General features: G+C 38.1%; 1 protein-coding gene across 1 annotated transcript; it reads right to left on the bottom strand.

The window, feature by feature from the left end:
* Positions 1 to 1,678: 1,678 nt before the first annotated feature.
* LOC146157691 (transcriptional activator Myb-like) lies at positions 1,679 to 11,269 on the bottom strand. The gene is made up of 18 exons (XM_083386697.1): positions 10,918 to 11,269; positions 10,454 to 10,584; positions 9,802 to 9,986; positions 9,271 to 9,399; positions 8,845 to 8,995; positions 8,502 to 8,612; positions 8,058 to 8,159; positions 7,609 to 7,720; positions 7,269 to 7,389; positions 6,810 to 7,003; positions 6,653 to 6,738; positions 6,354 to 6,515; positions 6,017 to 6,138; positions 5,646 to 5,757; positions 5,116 to 5,220; positions 4,692 to 4,802; positions 3,937 to 4,266; positions 1,679 to 3,526 (listed from the first exon to the last, which is right to left on the bottom strand). The coding sequence occupies exons 1-18, from the start codon at positions 11,132 to 11,134 to the stop codon at positions 3,407 to 3,409; spliced, it is 2,601 nt and encodes an 866-aa protein (XP_083242823.1). The 5' UTR covers positions 11,135 to 11,269; the 3' UTR covers positions 1,679 to 3,406.
* Between the last annotated feature and the right edge of the window lie 5,992 nt (positions 11,270 to 17,261).

Below are 17,261 nucleotides of genomic sequence, written 5' to 3'. Positions count from 1 at the left end.
TTATGTTTTTCATCCAACTGCAGATGAACTTTGTATTTTCACCAGAAGTCTTTTAATCACCAATCTTTAGAATCCACAAACGCTACTGTTTTTGAGAAAATGACTTCAGAATGAATAAATGATAATTTGCAGTTACTCCAAGTGCGTTTGGACAAACTGCAAGCAATAAAAATTTTTTTTTTTACTAAAAAGTTTTTCACAAAATATAATTCTTTACCATAAGTGTTTTTCTAATTTGTGTTTTGTAAGTTGTTTTTTTATTCGGATTAATTTTTCTCTATTTTTTTTTTTTTTAACTCTATTTTTTTTTTTTTTTTTTTCTGAAGTTAAGTTTTTGCTCGCCGCCGCCAGAAAACTTTTTAGTTTTTTTTTTATACTCTCATATTATTATCCAAAACTCTCTCCACAATAATGCAACCTTGACCAACTCAACCTTTTGAGCAGCCTTCTCGTCTTACAATACTCCTTGCAGGTAGAACCCAGCCTCGAAGTCCCTCAACTTACCACAACGGACAACTGTAGCACAAGGTTGGCCACAACTTACACTCGCCAGATGTGAAACGGGGCATTCTTTTGACGGAATATATTTCGTTTAAGTAATCCTCGATTAAACTTTCGTTTGTTGGTCGGCGACAAAGAGCTAATTTTCAATAAACCAAATCACAGAGTGAGAATTCAAGGCTTTTTGTTTCGCTTTTTTTGCAGAAGGCGCTTTCAAATATCAACAAATGGTGTCAATTGAATGAAAAGTCTAAGAACATATTTCCAAAGTCTAGACTCTAGACTGTAATGATTCGTATGACCATATTATTCAAATAATGAGCTGAGCCCGGAGGAGAAGCCGTGAGCGTACTAGCTCTACAAACAAATTATTTTCAGCATACTGCAAAGTGAATAACAGTTAATTTTTTGTTATGAAGTAATCTGCGTTTAAACTTTAGTTTGTTGGTTGGTTCTCTTTTTATTGGAATTTGTAAAAAAAAATCATCATAAATTTTTTCTGAATTTATTTTTTTTTTTATTCATTTTTTTTATAAATTGTTGCAGACTTAACATTGCAAAGTAACAACAAATATAGCATGGCCCTAAATACATTTTGTTGTCGCATCCTCATTCTCTGCGCACAATTAAATTTAAATATTTTTAGTTTTTCTTACGCATTGTATGCATCACTACTACAACTTATGCGCCACTTGGGTTTAGTCTTTAAACGAACCATACTAAACATACAAAGATAAGTGACGCCCAAAGTTACATATAATCGTGACGTTAAAAAGAGGTAACCTTAACACCAAACAGTTCGTTTAGTTTGTTATAGTTTTAGGTTGAAGAGAAGGTACTTTAAATAAAAATTTTCATTGTAAAACAGTCAAAAAAGACGTTTTTCCAGAATCAAAGTGATTCTAAGTAGTTGCTGAAGAAAGGGATTTTTTGACATTCTTTAAAATCGAAAAAAGACCAAAACTTTATTTTCACCAATTTTCAAATCTCACTGGTCTAAAATTCCTCGAATTCTGCCCAAGTATAGTTTTTGTGAAAATGTTTACTCAAAAAAACTAAAAGTAAAACAAATTGTAAAAAACGCAGAGCATACGTTGCAGCTCAAATCTGTCCGATTAACTTTCCAAAGCTCTACTTTCAAGTTTCCAGCATTTAAAGTAAAATAATCACGACTTAATCGATTGGAACATTTTATTTGGTTTAAACTGTACAAAGTAACAAGAAAGCAATTTCGTCATCACAATTAATTTGGAACTTTAAACGTACAGTGACATCACAATTAGTATTGGCAAAACAATCGAAGCCGGTCGATATATTGGCGATCATTGTGACGTAACAGACATAGCAGCGGTAATAAATATGATTTTTGTCGAGAAATAGGAAAATTCCCTTCGCTACAAACTTAAGGCCGGTAGCAGCAGTATTGTGACGTAATAGGCAAGTTTGTATTGTTTAAGCAGCGAGCAGCAAATTGTGACGTGACAAACAGACTAGACTCACACAACGGCTGTGACGTCACACATTGGTTATGACGTCACTAACGCTAACAATGAACTACGAGAAGCACAGCAGTCGATACCTCAAACAAAACAATACTGAAAAAAAAATATATTTACAGAAAAAATGTACAGACGATAAAATACGAGGTAGAAAAATATTTCATTTATCTTTAAATTTACCAAAACGTTTAAAACGACGAAAACACACAAAAAACAATAAAATGCTTCATTTCTTTGGAAATAATTAACAAGAAAGAAAACACAAGATACACCTTGAAGTTATTATAGTACGACTTTGGGAACAACGATCATTGATAATAACAGGGAGGGGGGGGGGGGGTTAGACTGGAGGTTTAACGATAAATTACATTTGATTGGAACGATTAACATACAAAGATGTTAGTGGGATTCGAACCAGGGACCCTCAGACCGCGAGCAACGATATGTTGGTGGGATTCGAACCAGGGACCCTCAGACCGCGAGCAACGATGAAATGTTGGTGGGTTTCGAACCAGGGACCCTCAGACCGCGAGCAACGATATGTTGGTGGGATTCGAACCAGGGACCCTCAGACCGCGAGCAACGATGAGATGTTGGTGGGATTCGAACCAGGGACCCTCAGACCGCGAGCAACGATAGAATGTTGGTGGGATTCGAACCAGGGACCCTCAGACCGCGAGCAACGATAGTATGTTGGTGGGATTCGAACCAGGGACCCTCAGACCGCGAGCAACGATATGTTGGTGGGATTCGAACCAGGGACCCTCAGACCGCGAGCAACGATGAGATGTTGGTGGGATTCGAACCAGGGACCCTCAGACCGCGAGCAACGATAGAATGTTGGTGGGATTCGAACCAGGGACCCTCAGACCGCGAGCAACGATAGTATGTTGGTGGGATTCGAACCAGGGACCCTCAGACCGCGAGCAACGATATGTTGGTGGGATTCGAACCAGGGACCCTCAGACCGCGAGCAACGATAGTATGTTGGTGGGATTCGAACCAGGGACCCTCAGACCGCGAGCAACGATATGTTGGTGGGATTCGAACCAGGGACCCTCAGACCGCGAGCAACGATGAGATGTTGGTGGGATTCGAACCAGGGACCCTCAGACCGCGAGCAACGATAGAATGTTGGTGGGATTCGAACCAGGGACCCTCAGACCGCGAGCAACGATAGTATGTTGGTGGGATTCGAACCAGGGACCCTCAGACCGCGAGCAACGATATGTTGGTGGGATTCGAACCAGGGACCCTCAGACCGCGAGCAACGATGAGATGTTGGTGGGATTCGAACCAGGGACCCTCAGACCGCGAGCAACGATAGAATGTTGGTGGGATTCGAACCAGGGACCCTCAGACCGCGAGCAACGATAGTATGTTGGTGGGATTCGAACCAGGGACCCTCAGACCGCGAGCAACGATGATATATTTGTTGGAACGGAGAGACATGATCTTGCGGCTTCAGTCATTGATTGTTGATCGTTTGTCTTGCCACAAGCGATCGCCTCCCAAGCAGAATTCAACTGAATCAAAAGGTCAAGTTGGGGTCAATTTAAGGATTTAGAGGTAATTTATGTGAACTGATATAAATCGGATATTGTGTTTGTTAAACCAAGTAAAATTAGACCGTAATTTGAAAGTTAGGACCGCAGAGGCGTCAACTAGTATTTTAAACAAGTAAAGCGCGAGACAAACTTCCAACAAGCTATTATTTTAACTTGAAGGTGGCTTCCGTGAAACCAACCAAATCTCATTTTTTTATTAAACTTAATGTTGACACCAGCCCAACGCTAGAAAGTGCAAACTCTTTTTATTTTTACTTTACATTCAACGATAAGCTGTTACTAAATGTTGAGACGAACCAAAATAATTATTTGGTTTCAGTTAAATTAATAAACTCAATTCTCGTCTTTATAATTTTAAATTTATTCACCTGAACATTTTCTTTTGTTTTTCTTCGTTTCCCGATCACAGTCGGCTTCATGAGCGATTGGAGTGACGCGGTCGATGACGTTAGTGACGTGGATGACGTCATAGTGAAGTCAGAATCGTCATCGGCGAAGAATCGACTGAAATCGTCGAAAACATCGTCGTCGGTGTAGGGCGCCCCCTGCTGGTCGTACTCGCCCAACAACGTGTCGACACTAGGGGGCGCTGTCGGTGAGCACTCGTCTGGGACGGGAAATGACGTCATATCCGGTTCTGGTTTGGTCGCGAAGAAGTTTGTTGTTTTGAAAGTTGGGGGAGGGGGGTTCTGGATGTCCTGGGTGAATAAATAAATGGTTGTTGGGGGTTTGAGCTCAGAATACGAACATGAAGTGGGTGAAACAGTTTTGTCAGGAATTCACTAAACTTTCAAACTCAAATATTGAAAAGTAAAAAGGCATTTTGGCGTAAAGTTTCGCACTAAATATTATGAACAAATTAACGATACTTTAAACGAAGTAAGTGGGCGACCAAGGAATGAAGCAAGGGCTTTGTTCCAACCCAACAACCCTCCCTACGATATTCCTTTACTTTTTACAAAAATAGAACTACTCCCCCCTTTAAGCTCATTTAACCCTCAGAAAAAAATCTTTTATCATCCCAATCAACCCCACATAACCCTTTTCTACCAAACCCCACCTTTTTTACCCATGAAACCCCACACAACCCTCTTTTCTACCCCCAAAAAAACTTTTTACCCACCACTTGGCTTTTTGTGATTCCAGTCTTGCTCGACACTTGGAGGTTTATGTTTGGGGATCGCGTCTTCATCCAATCGTCGCCCAACAAAAGCGCTTTGCGCACGCGATCCGGCTGTGACGTCATAATAAAACAATTGTTACACAACTGCCAGCGAAATTATGAACTAAGAAATCTGTACATATCTAAAAAAATATTAAATATTTTACTTGAACTGGATTCGAAATTATAAATTGCTATTAGTCGCGGTTTGTCTATTACGTCATACGTGGTATCCTTAACGCTTCTGCACCCCGAAAAAAAAATCACCATCAAGGCTTAGCATTTGCTTTAATGAGCGAAATTAAAGCACAGTTTAAAAAGTAAAACAACGTAAAAAATAAACGATCATTTCCATTTTTTTACAATTTTATTTTTTGTCACTCACCTTTGCGTCGTTTGTCCTCGCTCGCTTGGCTCGAGGTTCAGGGTGAGATTTCTCCTCACGGTTGATCATCTCGAACAAATCTTCCAAGGAGTTGGGGGTGTCGGGCTGGGGGAAACACCCAAACGTCGGTTAGTACGATACATTTCATCCATAATTTAACAAAAAAATATCGAGATTTGACCGATACCGAATGACGTCACGACCGATACCGAATGACGTCAACAAGAAAAGTAAATTAAACTGAAACGTTTAAAGCAATTTTTCGAGGTTTTTAAGCTAAAATCTTCAGCTTAAAGATATTCAAGCTGTTGCGGTTATTTTTTGTTTATAAATTAACATTTAAGAACAGAACGCTTAATTGGGTCGCAAAACGTGGCTAAATACTTATCTTAATTTGGTATCGGATCGGCACCGATACAGGATATAGTATCGGACGAATACCGATAATACCACTTAGTATCGAGTATCGGCTCCGATCCGATATTATCGGACCCACCTATTTATTACGTCATCACACAACAAAGACTCACCATCTTTATTGGTCCATGTTTCATTACTTGGGCTGCCATCGCGTTCTTGAATGGGGTCGGGGTTCGGGGGAAAGATTCCGCGATCGACCGGCACAAGAGGGGTGTGAGGCCGCTGGGGGGGAAACAGGGGGTTAATGGGTGCAAATAAGGGTTAGATAAAATCAACCTAATGTGCTTCGGGTTTAATTTGAAATACTATGTTTCAATGCCATTGGTCGTTCTGGGTGAAAAAATGGAGTTCTAGGAAAAATATATTGGAAGCGTCAAAAATAGCTTAGTGTTGATTTTCTGGCGCAAGCTTGTGGTCTTAGGTGTAGTTTAAAATTGATTTGATTTAAATTTTATTTCAAAATAATTTATTTTAAACTTACTCTTCGTTTTCCTTGTTTCGGGTATTCGCCCTTTGTTTGACCGGGGTTAGTAATATTTGGCCTTTGACCGGGGTAGAGGTCAAAGATGGGTGGTCTATGACAACCATCGAACCATTCATGAACTGTGAAACAAACGAATGGGGTTAATAAATGTCAATCACGTAATATAACCTTACTACAGGTCAATGACCCATGAACACACTTAAATTCGAATAGCTTTTCGTCACAAATATTCTAGAGTTGTTTATTCGGTGTTAAAAGGTAACTAAAGGACAATGAACTTTATTAACCCTTTGCTGACAATATTTCGGGGTAAATGACACAAAGTAACCTTTACCTGTGATGGAGAGAAGGGGAGGGTTTTTATGGGCGTCGGCTTCCGGGGAGATACGACGAGTGATGACGTCACAAAAGGCTTGACGTCATCTAACCTGAGGTTACCTAGGTCGAGGTTTTGCTGGGGGTTACTCGAGGTCAAGTTGCGGTGGACGAAGTTTTGCTGAAGAAAAAATTAACAAAATTAAAACGATATGAAAATGGTGAGTTTATTAAAAGAATATAAAATAAAACATTCTTTCTTAGCAAAGTTAAACATTTACCAAACAATGCAAATATCACAATCCGTGACGAACTTACCGATGGAGTTGGTTGTGACGTAACAGGGGGCAATAGTGACGTAGAAGCTGCGATTGTTCCGCAATTGTTCGATCCGATAATTTCATCTAAACAACAACCCAACAAGTTAGCCCCAAACTGTGACGTCATAAAAGCTCTCTTGACGTCATAAACTCACCTATAAGGGCGTCTGTGATGTCATCATTGGTGAGAGAAGGCTTTTCTTCCGTCATAGACAACTTTCGAGACGCGCTGCATCTCGGGTTGCTAGGGGCTTGCTGGTTGCCATGGGGACGGTTGCTAGGGGTGCTTGTGTTGCTAGGCAGATGGTTGCTAGGGCGGGGGTTGCTCTGCTTCCGGGGATGACGTTTTCTGGGGTAAATAGGGATTTTGTGAAAACTTCAAAATGTGATGCAAGAATAAAAAAGAGCGTTGATCAAAACAATCGCGAACAACCAAGCACGAACTGTTACGTAACAACAAAATATGATGTCATAACACAAAATCGCGTACTCGTATCTGTAAAAACCTCATTTTTCAGTATCAATTAATTCCCAGATATATTTGTTTTTTTTTAAAAACCTTTTTTGTATTTTTTTCCAGCTTATAACAACAGCAGCTTCCACTCGACACTCACCTCTTCAGTATTGTTGGCGGGGAGAGGAACTTTGTGGCTGCCGGTGACGTAATAGGGATCAGTCCGCTAGGGGCGCTAGAGCGGGTGAGCGTGGCGAGGTTGCGACCAGTCAAGCGTATCTCTGCAGTCAAAGGTCAACGTATTAATCAACTGTGTTTGATTTTATTCCGGCAATTTTAACCACTATGTTTACAAAAGTTACTTACCATCGAAAATATCGGAATATTTTTGATATTTTTTGAAACGTTTTTCATATTCTTTCAAAATTCTGTTTTATTTTCGGAAAGCGGACATTTTTCCACACATTTTATTTTTATTTGTTACATCACAAGTAGCTCACCTGTTTTCCCGCCCTTGCTCATGTGAGTGAACTTTATCGGGGTCAAGAGTTCACCACTAGGGGCGTTGTCTGGGGTGAGCAGGTGTTTGGAGTGAGCCCAGTTTGAAGCATCCTTGGTAAAAAGTTAAGGTTAAAGCAGGAAATAGAGATTCATACAAGTTGTAGTTTTGTGCTAAACAAGATTTTAAATGTTGCTTTGTACAGTTATGCCTCTATTTTGAGCAGAATGTAAATGTTTTTTTTCTCAAACTGCAATCAACTTAGGTCATTTATAGCGAGTTTAAGTGCTAAGTATTTTAAATAATTCGATTAATTCATTACTACATGGAAAACTAAAACTTTACGGGAAATTGACACATAATAGTTTTTAGTAGACCATTGCAACTTGCATCCTCAGTTAAACATTTTATTGAATTCTCCCAACTGTCCCCGGCAAGTTGTAAGCTCACCTTAATATCAGGGAGCCGTATAATGTTCATTCCCTTGAATGGCGACAAGGATTGAGCTCGTGAAAGATCGACCAAGTGGAATTCCTCGCCATCAGATCTCACCTGGAAATCAACACCATCTTGTTTACCTCGATAAAAGCCAAATATTTTGCAGATAAATTAATTTTGAATTAAAATTCGACCAAATTTTTCCAAATTATTATTTTTTAGTGGGTTTTAGAGATGTTTGATACTTGGCATTTTATTCCGATGCCGATATTTTAGACAATAGTATCGCGATCCGATCCAAATGACGTCATCATTATGCTTAAATGAGCAAATGTATATTTTACGGGTATTTGGCCATATTACAAGACATCTAATTATAACGTACCTAACATTTTATATTTTTACATAGACATTTTTTTGTCTGTTTCACCAAAAGTTCAAATAATTATTATTTACCTGCGAATAATCGTGGTCTTGTGACAAAACAAACGAAGCGCTCTGATTGGCTGAATCTCCGCTTGATTGAGTGTACACTTGGAACTGACCAATCCCGTTCGAGTATAGAGCCTACGTCACAAAGGAATATAAATTAAAAAAATCACGCTTATTTAACAAAATTAAGGTTTTTGCAGTAAAATAGATTTTTACTTGGACCTTAATAAAAACTCAATTTTGAGATAATATTGTTATATTAGTTCCACAATAAACAACAGTAAATACATAAATAGTGTTGTAAGTAAGGAGCCATTTTTTAGATCTACATACTGTATGGTATATATTTAGCAGAATTATAACGCACCTGTGGGTCCCACTGTGGTAGAACTGGGTGGCGGGAAAGCGGACCCAAGCGTTCCAAGATGTAGGGGGGTATGGATCCCGATAAATACCCCTCGTTCTCCACCTTCCGCTTCATCGTCGAGTTCCAGTGGTTCTTGATTGCGTTGTCGGTTCTGCGAGGATTTTTAAGAACTTAATTTTGCGGCGAAACTCATAAAGTGGATTTTCTAGAAAAAGAAGTCCAAAATTGTTTTGGGGTTTTAGATTTGACACAACAAAACATATCCGCGTTTTTATATTTCAACCAGTAATTGCAGCGTTCTATTATGACGTCACAGCGTAAATTGCTACTCGAAATAACGACTGATTAAATGTTCAGTTCGAGGTAAAAAAGTATAACAATGCCTCTCCTTAGCTGGTATTCGAACCGTGGACTCTCGGAACTTACCTTCCTGGAAGAAGTTTAGCGATCTCTGCCCATCTATTGCCGAGTCGCTTGTGGGCTTCGAATATAATCCTGTCCTCATCTTCACACCAAGCACACTTCTTGATGTCTGGGTTCAGGTGGTTGTGCCATCTGCAACAAAAACATGGTAAAGTTGGATAATAAAGTATTTGAGCGACGGATTTGTTAAATACCTAATACTTAAAATTGAGAAAATTTTTACATTTTTAAATCAGTTAATCACACACTTTTTTGAACTTCTTTTGCCCTTTTAATATAATTAATGACATTATCAATTTAAAATATGTTTATCTTGAAACTTTTACGACCACTGTTTGGATTTAAATCAACTTCCCCAGGCTTTGTACATTTTACCCATAATGTTAATTTGCTAATGACTGAAATGCAAAATGTAATGCATCCATACTACAACTCGGGTATCGGTTCCGATCCGATATTATCGGACATACCTGGAGCTTACACGCCCGTTTCCCCCCAACCTCGCGTAATATCACGAAGCAAGTTGTAACGCACCTCTCCCTGCACTGCTTCCCGATGCGTCCCTTCAGGTGCTTCGATATGAGCGACCACTTCTTGGGTCCATACTTCTTCACCAGCTCCACCACAAGGTCATCCTCCTCCTTCGTCCAAGGTCCTTTGATGAGGTCGGGGCTCAACACTTTCTGCCACCGCTGGAGACACTGGATGTCCGAACGATCCTGGAACATTTATAAATAGATTTGTTTTGTGTGGGAAACGGATTCCCAGGGAGCAGTGAGAGACCGCCAACATCACTTAGTGTTTCGTTTTGGTGATTTTTTTAATATTTTACAAATCTTGTTTAAATTAAATTTTTATCACCAGATTTATTTTTAATTTTATCTTTATTTAATTCTAAATTTATTTTATCCTTGATCGGAAATATTTCGGGTTTTGGGGTGATTCTTTATTATGTAGAAGTTTTGTTTCGATCGATCATCTTTTAGCGGAAAAAGTTTCAGTAATTTTTAAAATATTCTCTAAAAATTAAAAAGGGTAGTTTTTAAAATACATTTCGCTTACACATAAAATTTTTCTAGTGACTTTCTACGGACTTTTGCTTTTATCGTTAAAATGTAGTAGCGATTTATTTACTGACAATCTGTGACCAGACCCGGGACTCGAACCACGAAGCCTTGGAACTTACGTCGAAGCAAGCCGCGATCTTCTGGAAGTCCTCGATCCCGTTCTGGTCGACCAAGCTCTTCAACTTCTCGTCTTCTTCTTGCGTCCATCGCGATTTCGTAATTCGCTTCGATTGTCCGCTACCAATGATTCCTGTGACGTCATAATAAACGTTAATCAAAGCAAATCGAGCGGATTCATTTCGTTTCATTCAAAGCAAAAGGCTTTGATTCACTTTTAGTTAAAAAAACAGGGAGTTTTTAATTAAAAAAAAAAATTTTTTTTTTACAAAGGTATCTAATTGACAGCAGTCGCCGTTTAAGACTAAAAAAAATATTGTCCTAATTGAAAACTTAATTTTAAGTCGCTAAAAATAAATCCTTGATAAAACAAAAAACTTTATGAGTGCGAATTTATGCCGAAAAGATTTATTTAATGTAAGGGAATAGTCAAAAAAATAAACTTTCACATTAAATTTTTCCTCGCCTTGGTTGCTCGTGAAAATATGCGGCGTTTTGACGTCATAATCGTGGTCACACGCCGATGAGCACGAGTCCTCCGATGACGCAACAGTCGACGTCACAGAATCCATGCGCAGGAATCGCCTGGAGTCGATGACGTCATTATGACGAAAGGTGTCCATGACGTCAGAGTTTAGGTTATAGGGTTGGCATGTTTGTGGGCGGCGAGCCACGCTTAACATTATTAAGTTTAAGACTGGAAAGTAAAAAATAATCGTGAGATTAATGTTGGATTAGTTAGATTGTCATTCCTACGTGGTAAGCCCTAAAAATCGTCGTTTATTTGCGCCGGAATCGACGGGTTACGATAAGGCAAACTTCCGCCACTCGTTGGAACAGTTCCGTGGTATAATTAGGATCAGGAAGCAGTTCTAGGGTCTGCCGATGGGAATTTGCCAATAAACTTTGCTATCCCAGTTAATTGTTGTATTTTTACATCGGTCCTTCTTAGGTGACGATCTTCATTTTGCATTTTTTGCAAGAAGCGTCCGCCACGTAAAGTTCTTTAAAATTAAATAGCATAGAGAAGTTTATTGGCAAAATTTTTTAATTCGTGGACATTTAAGAGCTGCTAATCGGATTAAATAAAGTCTATTTATTGATGTTGAAAATAAATAAGAAATACTCGAAAGGTTTACAAAATGCTCACTATTTCTGAAAGGGTTTTGATGTTCATTCTACGTTTAATTCCAACTATTTGTAACAAAAATCGTTTTTCATTTTTAAACTTTTTTTATTTAAATTAAACATTTTTTTTATTTAAATTAAACATTTTTTTACGAACACGCTATTCAAGTTTTATAATTTTTTTGCCAGATTACTACAATTTGTTTTAAACAAAATAAAGGTCGATTTGCTTTTTGTCGCAAATTCGCGTCGACATTTGACACTAAAAGCTTTCTTGTTCTCCAACAACGTAACAATCGACCATTGTTGACGTGAACAGAGCGAGTTAGCAATGTTCATTGTTACGTCACTACAAGTCCCGAACCGCCTGTATTATTACATCACAGTGGCATTGTTTGATCGCGGGCGTGTCCGAGCTGGGACGACGAGCGAGGGTAAACAAGTTCACACAAATGCACGAGCACTAGTTGCATTGCTACAAGTACATTTGGGAAACTTGAAATCAACAAACAACTCTGGTGCTCACGTTCTTATATTGGGGTTGGGGAAAGTTTCAGGGTCTAAAGCAAAACCGCATTTTAAAATGATTCCAAAGTAGTGGTTTGGCGATTATTGTTTAGTTTTGCTGATTGCTGTGTTAACAAAACTCGATTTTACTTAAGTGCATTTAAATCAAATCAAGTTTTATTAAATTTTTCTCAATGCATAGGTGAAAAAACATTTATTGAATAACTTTGCGGAATATTAACGTCAATTTAAAAAGCAAACGAACTCAGTCAATTAAAGTTCTGCCCAAGTCCCAGATGTTTATCCAAACAAAAATAACAATAAAATGAAAATCCATGAACACATTTTGGAAAATTAAAAACCGCAACTACGAGGTTTTTTATAATTAATGTTTTATTTCAACCATCTTAAGCGGAACTGACTCGTTTGTAAACGATGAAAAGTCCAGAAATACTACATCGACCAACTCTACCGACGAATAACACCGACCATTCACTCGCTCAGTGGACAGAGCCAATAAAACGCCAAAATAAACAAAAAGTGACGATTTGAAAGAAGGAGCCGAAGCCAGATAAAAGTTGGTTCAGTTTGTTTTGTCGCAATTCGTTCAACAAACATTAACCGACCAAAAAACCCACTTAGCGTTATTGAACGCCTCGCTTATTCGCCGAGTTTCAATTCAACCATTACATACTGCAACTAAAAAACCGATATTTTTTTCGATCAGCTAAAAAAAAATCTTTAACCGCTAATTTTTTTAAACGCGATTAGCAAACTAAAATAAACCCAAGCATAGAATAGTATTTATAGTATTCTATAGTATAAATATCTGAAAAACTGCGCATTAATAAATTTGACTTGTATGTTAAACGGGTAAATACTTTAGTAAAAATCTTTAAAAAATAAACAGCCTTATATTAGAAGAAACCTTGTATATATAACAGCTGAAAAATGACTTTTAAATTTAAAGATCCTAACAAAAAAATTGTTCCTTTCATCAAACAATTTAATTATCTTTTTTAAACATTTTAACTCTAACATCAACTTTACCTAAGGTTCGGCAACAAATGACGACACAAAAGTTTTAAAAGTTGCAGTTAAATCTCACTGGCGTTGTAAGAAAAAACTTGTGAGTTAACTTCCTAATAAAAACATTTTAGAGCGCGAGCGACATTTAAACGCCCGAAATTAACTTGGAAGCAAAGCGTGTTCTGAGAGCTTTCTCACAAACAAACCAACTGAGCTAAGCCCTCTCTCTCTAGTGTGTGAACAAACCTCGCGGCCCAGCCTTTATAAAGCGGCGCCTTTTTCTGCAAAACTTGGCTCAGCTAAAGAAGTGAAAGTTTGTAGACGAGGCGTCTCTAGCCCGGACACGCCGAAAGCCGGCGACCAAGCCCGGTTAATAAATGGCCTTCTTAGCACAAACGCACAAAGCCTGGATGTTGGGCAAATAACCGGGGCTTGGGCTCTTGAGAGCTGTTAAAGGTGGCTTAGTGGAGGCCTATGCTGCGAATATCAATAAAACTTTAAGCGGACAAACAAAAGCATTTAATCGCGGATTGGAGCTGATTTGATTTGTGTGAGTTTGGGGCTTTTACATGGATCAGTCCGAAGTTAAAACGATGGAAATTAAAAATCGTTAAACGTTTTAATATCATTTGTACTCTGGTGTGGAATAAACCTGGAAAACTATTAAACAACACAAAACAACAAAAGATTAATAAAAGTTAGCAGAGGACTGGTTTTATCTGGTTTCAATTAGTAAATAAAAATCGTGAAATAAAACAATGTGAAAATTAAATTTTTTAAAAATATCAAAATATATTGAAGGCAAGTTAAAGTAACGTTTATTTAAACTAGTGAACTGATTTTATCTGGTTTTACTTAATCAATTAAAATCGTGAAATAAATGCAGCTGTTTCACAAAACAAACACAAAAACGCGGCGTTAAAAGTTAATCGCAGGATTCACGAAACAAGCGAATCCACTTCCACTCAAGACAACCTCGTCCCAAACCCGGCTTTAAATTTGCCACGATTCATCACTCAACGTTTCTGCTCGCGCGTCAATCACTGTTACGTCACAATGCGGGCGCCGGCGAGGTTTTTATTCGGGGTTTGATTGTTGTTTTAAAAGCGGAAGTTATTATTCGCGAGCGACTTTTAATGGTCTGGGTTAAATGCTTTTATTACTTTCAATGAAGGACCTAATCATTGTGAGGTGGAGCTCTATAAACACGATGTTGCTTCTGATAACAAACTAATGAAATTGCAAGCAGCTATTTCGACTATGAGCTTTTTAAAGCTGTTTTTTTTAAGTTTTACATTGACTGACTTTAGTAGAAGCTACATTCGGTTGGTTGATATCTTAACATGCTTGCTACGGTTTCTATTACTTTGACGTCATTCAATACAACCACTTCTCAACAAAATTCAAACACTTTGGTTTCACGAGGCGGAAGGTTAAGAAATTAATTTTAGTTGATTTGAGATTTTTTAAACGCAAAGTGAGCCAATGATAAATTCACTTTCAACGACCACTAAAACGGCAACATTTCTGGTAAAAAATCGTAAACAATTTAGAAAACTCTGGAAAATAAAGGTAGGTTGAAATAAAAAAGTGTTTATATACATATTTATCAGTAGATGTTATTTTATGCGGCTACAAATGAATATACATATTTATGGGAATTTTCACAAACATCGATTTTTAGATGTATTTTTTGAGGGTAGGCTACAAATGAATATATGTCTAAATTATGCCAAAGTTGAAGTTATTTTGACCTATCCTTAATACGTCAATCATCTCTGGAGGTTTCAGTTCGCCATTAAGACGCCAGGATCGGAAGGCGTCGGTCACGCACGAGTGATTTTGTGTAAGAAACCTGCCCTGGTTGTTTACGTTTGGTCGCCATTTCGAGTTAAAATCACACTTTGCCAGATTTATTCTTAATTTAAAAGATGTCGCGTGTCGCGTGTCGCTGTATCAACAATCGGCCACGTGTCGCCCAAACAAAAATTTTGGCTGAAATAATAACTGTTTTCTCTTTTCTAAAAACTGGAACATTATAAACTTATTTAACGGCCATTTAATAATGAAAAATACTGACAAATTAGAGAATTTGTAAAAAACATTCACAAACGTAATATCGTCGTAAAAATGTTTAAATAGTAGTTTTTTATTTAAAACGCAGTAATATTAACCTTGTTGTACTATCAATATGTATAAATTGTTGGTTGGATAAATAGTACAATAAACGTGAGCAGGTTTAATTAGAAAGCTAAAACTTGTAAGAATGTTAATTAACCTTCGAAGTACCTTTTCAAAAAATACCAACTTTTTAACACGTTAGGCGCGCGCAAGAATGTAAGTGTTTGGACAAACATTTTATATTTTGAGTATTTTAAACACTGGGCAAAAAGAATAATAACTAAGCTCCAGGCTTCTGGTAAGACACATTTTGTAAATACATATCATAACAATTTCGTTTAGTTTATCAAAGGGTTATGAAACTTTTTCCTTGCGATTATAAAATGTTGTAGGACTTGCGGCGCAGCGATAGCAATTTTAGTGTTTTTATAAATTTGTTTGTAACAAAAATCAATATCTGTAGTTTTCCTGACAATGACTTCGAATGCATAATATGTTTAACATTTTTCTCTCAATTGTGTTTATATCCGGAATCATCTCACCAGGTCATCGCAAAGCACAGTTCGAAAACATCTTGAAGAGATATGTTCTTAATGTACTTGGTTTCAAAAGCATTTTATTAAAGTAGTTTGCTCCACCAGAAAACTTATCAATAGATAGAAATCGCTCTTCTGGTGTAAACGAAGTATGAACCATGTTCTTTTGTGTCAACAGCTAGACAACTTTATTGAACCCCACACATTGCACTTTTCGTGGTGTGGACTTTGCTATTTACTCAAAACCTCAAACAATTAGGGAATGTTTCGGCGGATGTTTAAAACCTTGTCAGGTTTGTTTGAAAGCATTTAGTTAAATCCCACAACCAACAACTAAATCACAAATCAGCTAAAAGAAAAAATCTCGCCATTCCTTCCACTATTTCCGGTAAACCACACGCTTATTACGTCACAATAGTGGGAACGCGGTTAACAATCGGGGGGTATGAATTAAAGTTGCTCGCCCCCCACAAAGCGCTCAAGTACCCCCAGGTGATCGGGCGCCGGGGCCATTGTGACGTGACAGACGAACGCGGCGAAAGTTTTGAGGAAAGCTTGAGAATATTTCGGGGACCCTACCCACACAACGGTTCGTGTCCGGTGCTTATGTCCTGCGCATTAGAGGCGCGCGGGTGCGTGTGAGAATGCGGGGTTTGAAGGAAGTGTCGAGTTTCAAGGAACAAGGAACCAACAAAGACGCGAGATTTTTCCCAGGTTAGAGCTCAGAACAACTTTCGTCGAATTCCAGGTTTGGTTTGGGCCAGACCCGGGGGCACCTGGCGTTTTGTCCCCTGTTTATTGTCCCCGGCACCTGGAACCCTCCCTTTGTCCACGAGTCGTGGTGAGGTGGGTTTGGGAGATGTTTGAGGATCGGGTTTCAACTGATGTTGTGGATTGTTTAGACGCGAGTTGTAAATGCTTTCGTGTTTAAACGAGATGCGGGTTGTTTGTAGTAATTTTTAAAGGAAGAAGCTGCAAACCACAAAACATCTTTTCTTACTTTGTTGAATTGATTGCATTTAATAATAATTAAATCAACAATGCTTTTGATATTTTTAAGTTATTAGCGATTTTCTGAAATCCCAATTTAACAACATGTTTTAAACCTAATATTGACGTCACATTTATGACGTTATTCAGGCGTTATTAACCGAAAAAGTATGGGTTTATAAGATCGAACCTAGCAAAGCATGCACTTACCTAACACCTACCAGTGTCTGTGAGGTTCTACAAAGTAAACGCGCTTTAAATTAGAGGCATTTCACTTTTTGCAATAAACGAAATTACTTCCTTATTGAACCGCCTACTTAAAAAAATTTAAATTACTTTTTCATCTATTTTTACAACTCGAAATTAGCCTCAGCTTCCACAAGAAAACCGCTACAATTTGTCGAGTCATTGTTACGAACAATCCCTATTGTTTAGAAACATATGATTGACAGGTGCGTGCGCAGCCAAGCGTGCATCTCTCGAATCGCGACAATGACAA

The sequence above is a fragment of the Ascidiella aspersa genome, chromosome 4 (assembly GCF_963924565.1).
Source record: "Ascidiella aspersa chromosome 4, kaAscAspe10.2, whole genome shotgun sequence".
NCBI classification, from domain to species: domain Eukaryota; kingdom Metazoa; phylum Chordata; class Ascidiacea; order Phlebobranchia; family Ascidiidae; genus Ascidiella; species Ascidiella aspersa.
Note: the sequence above shows the minus strand (reverse complement) of the source record. Positions and strands in the feature narration are given on the sequence as shown.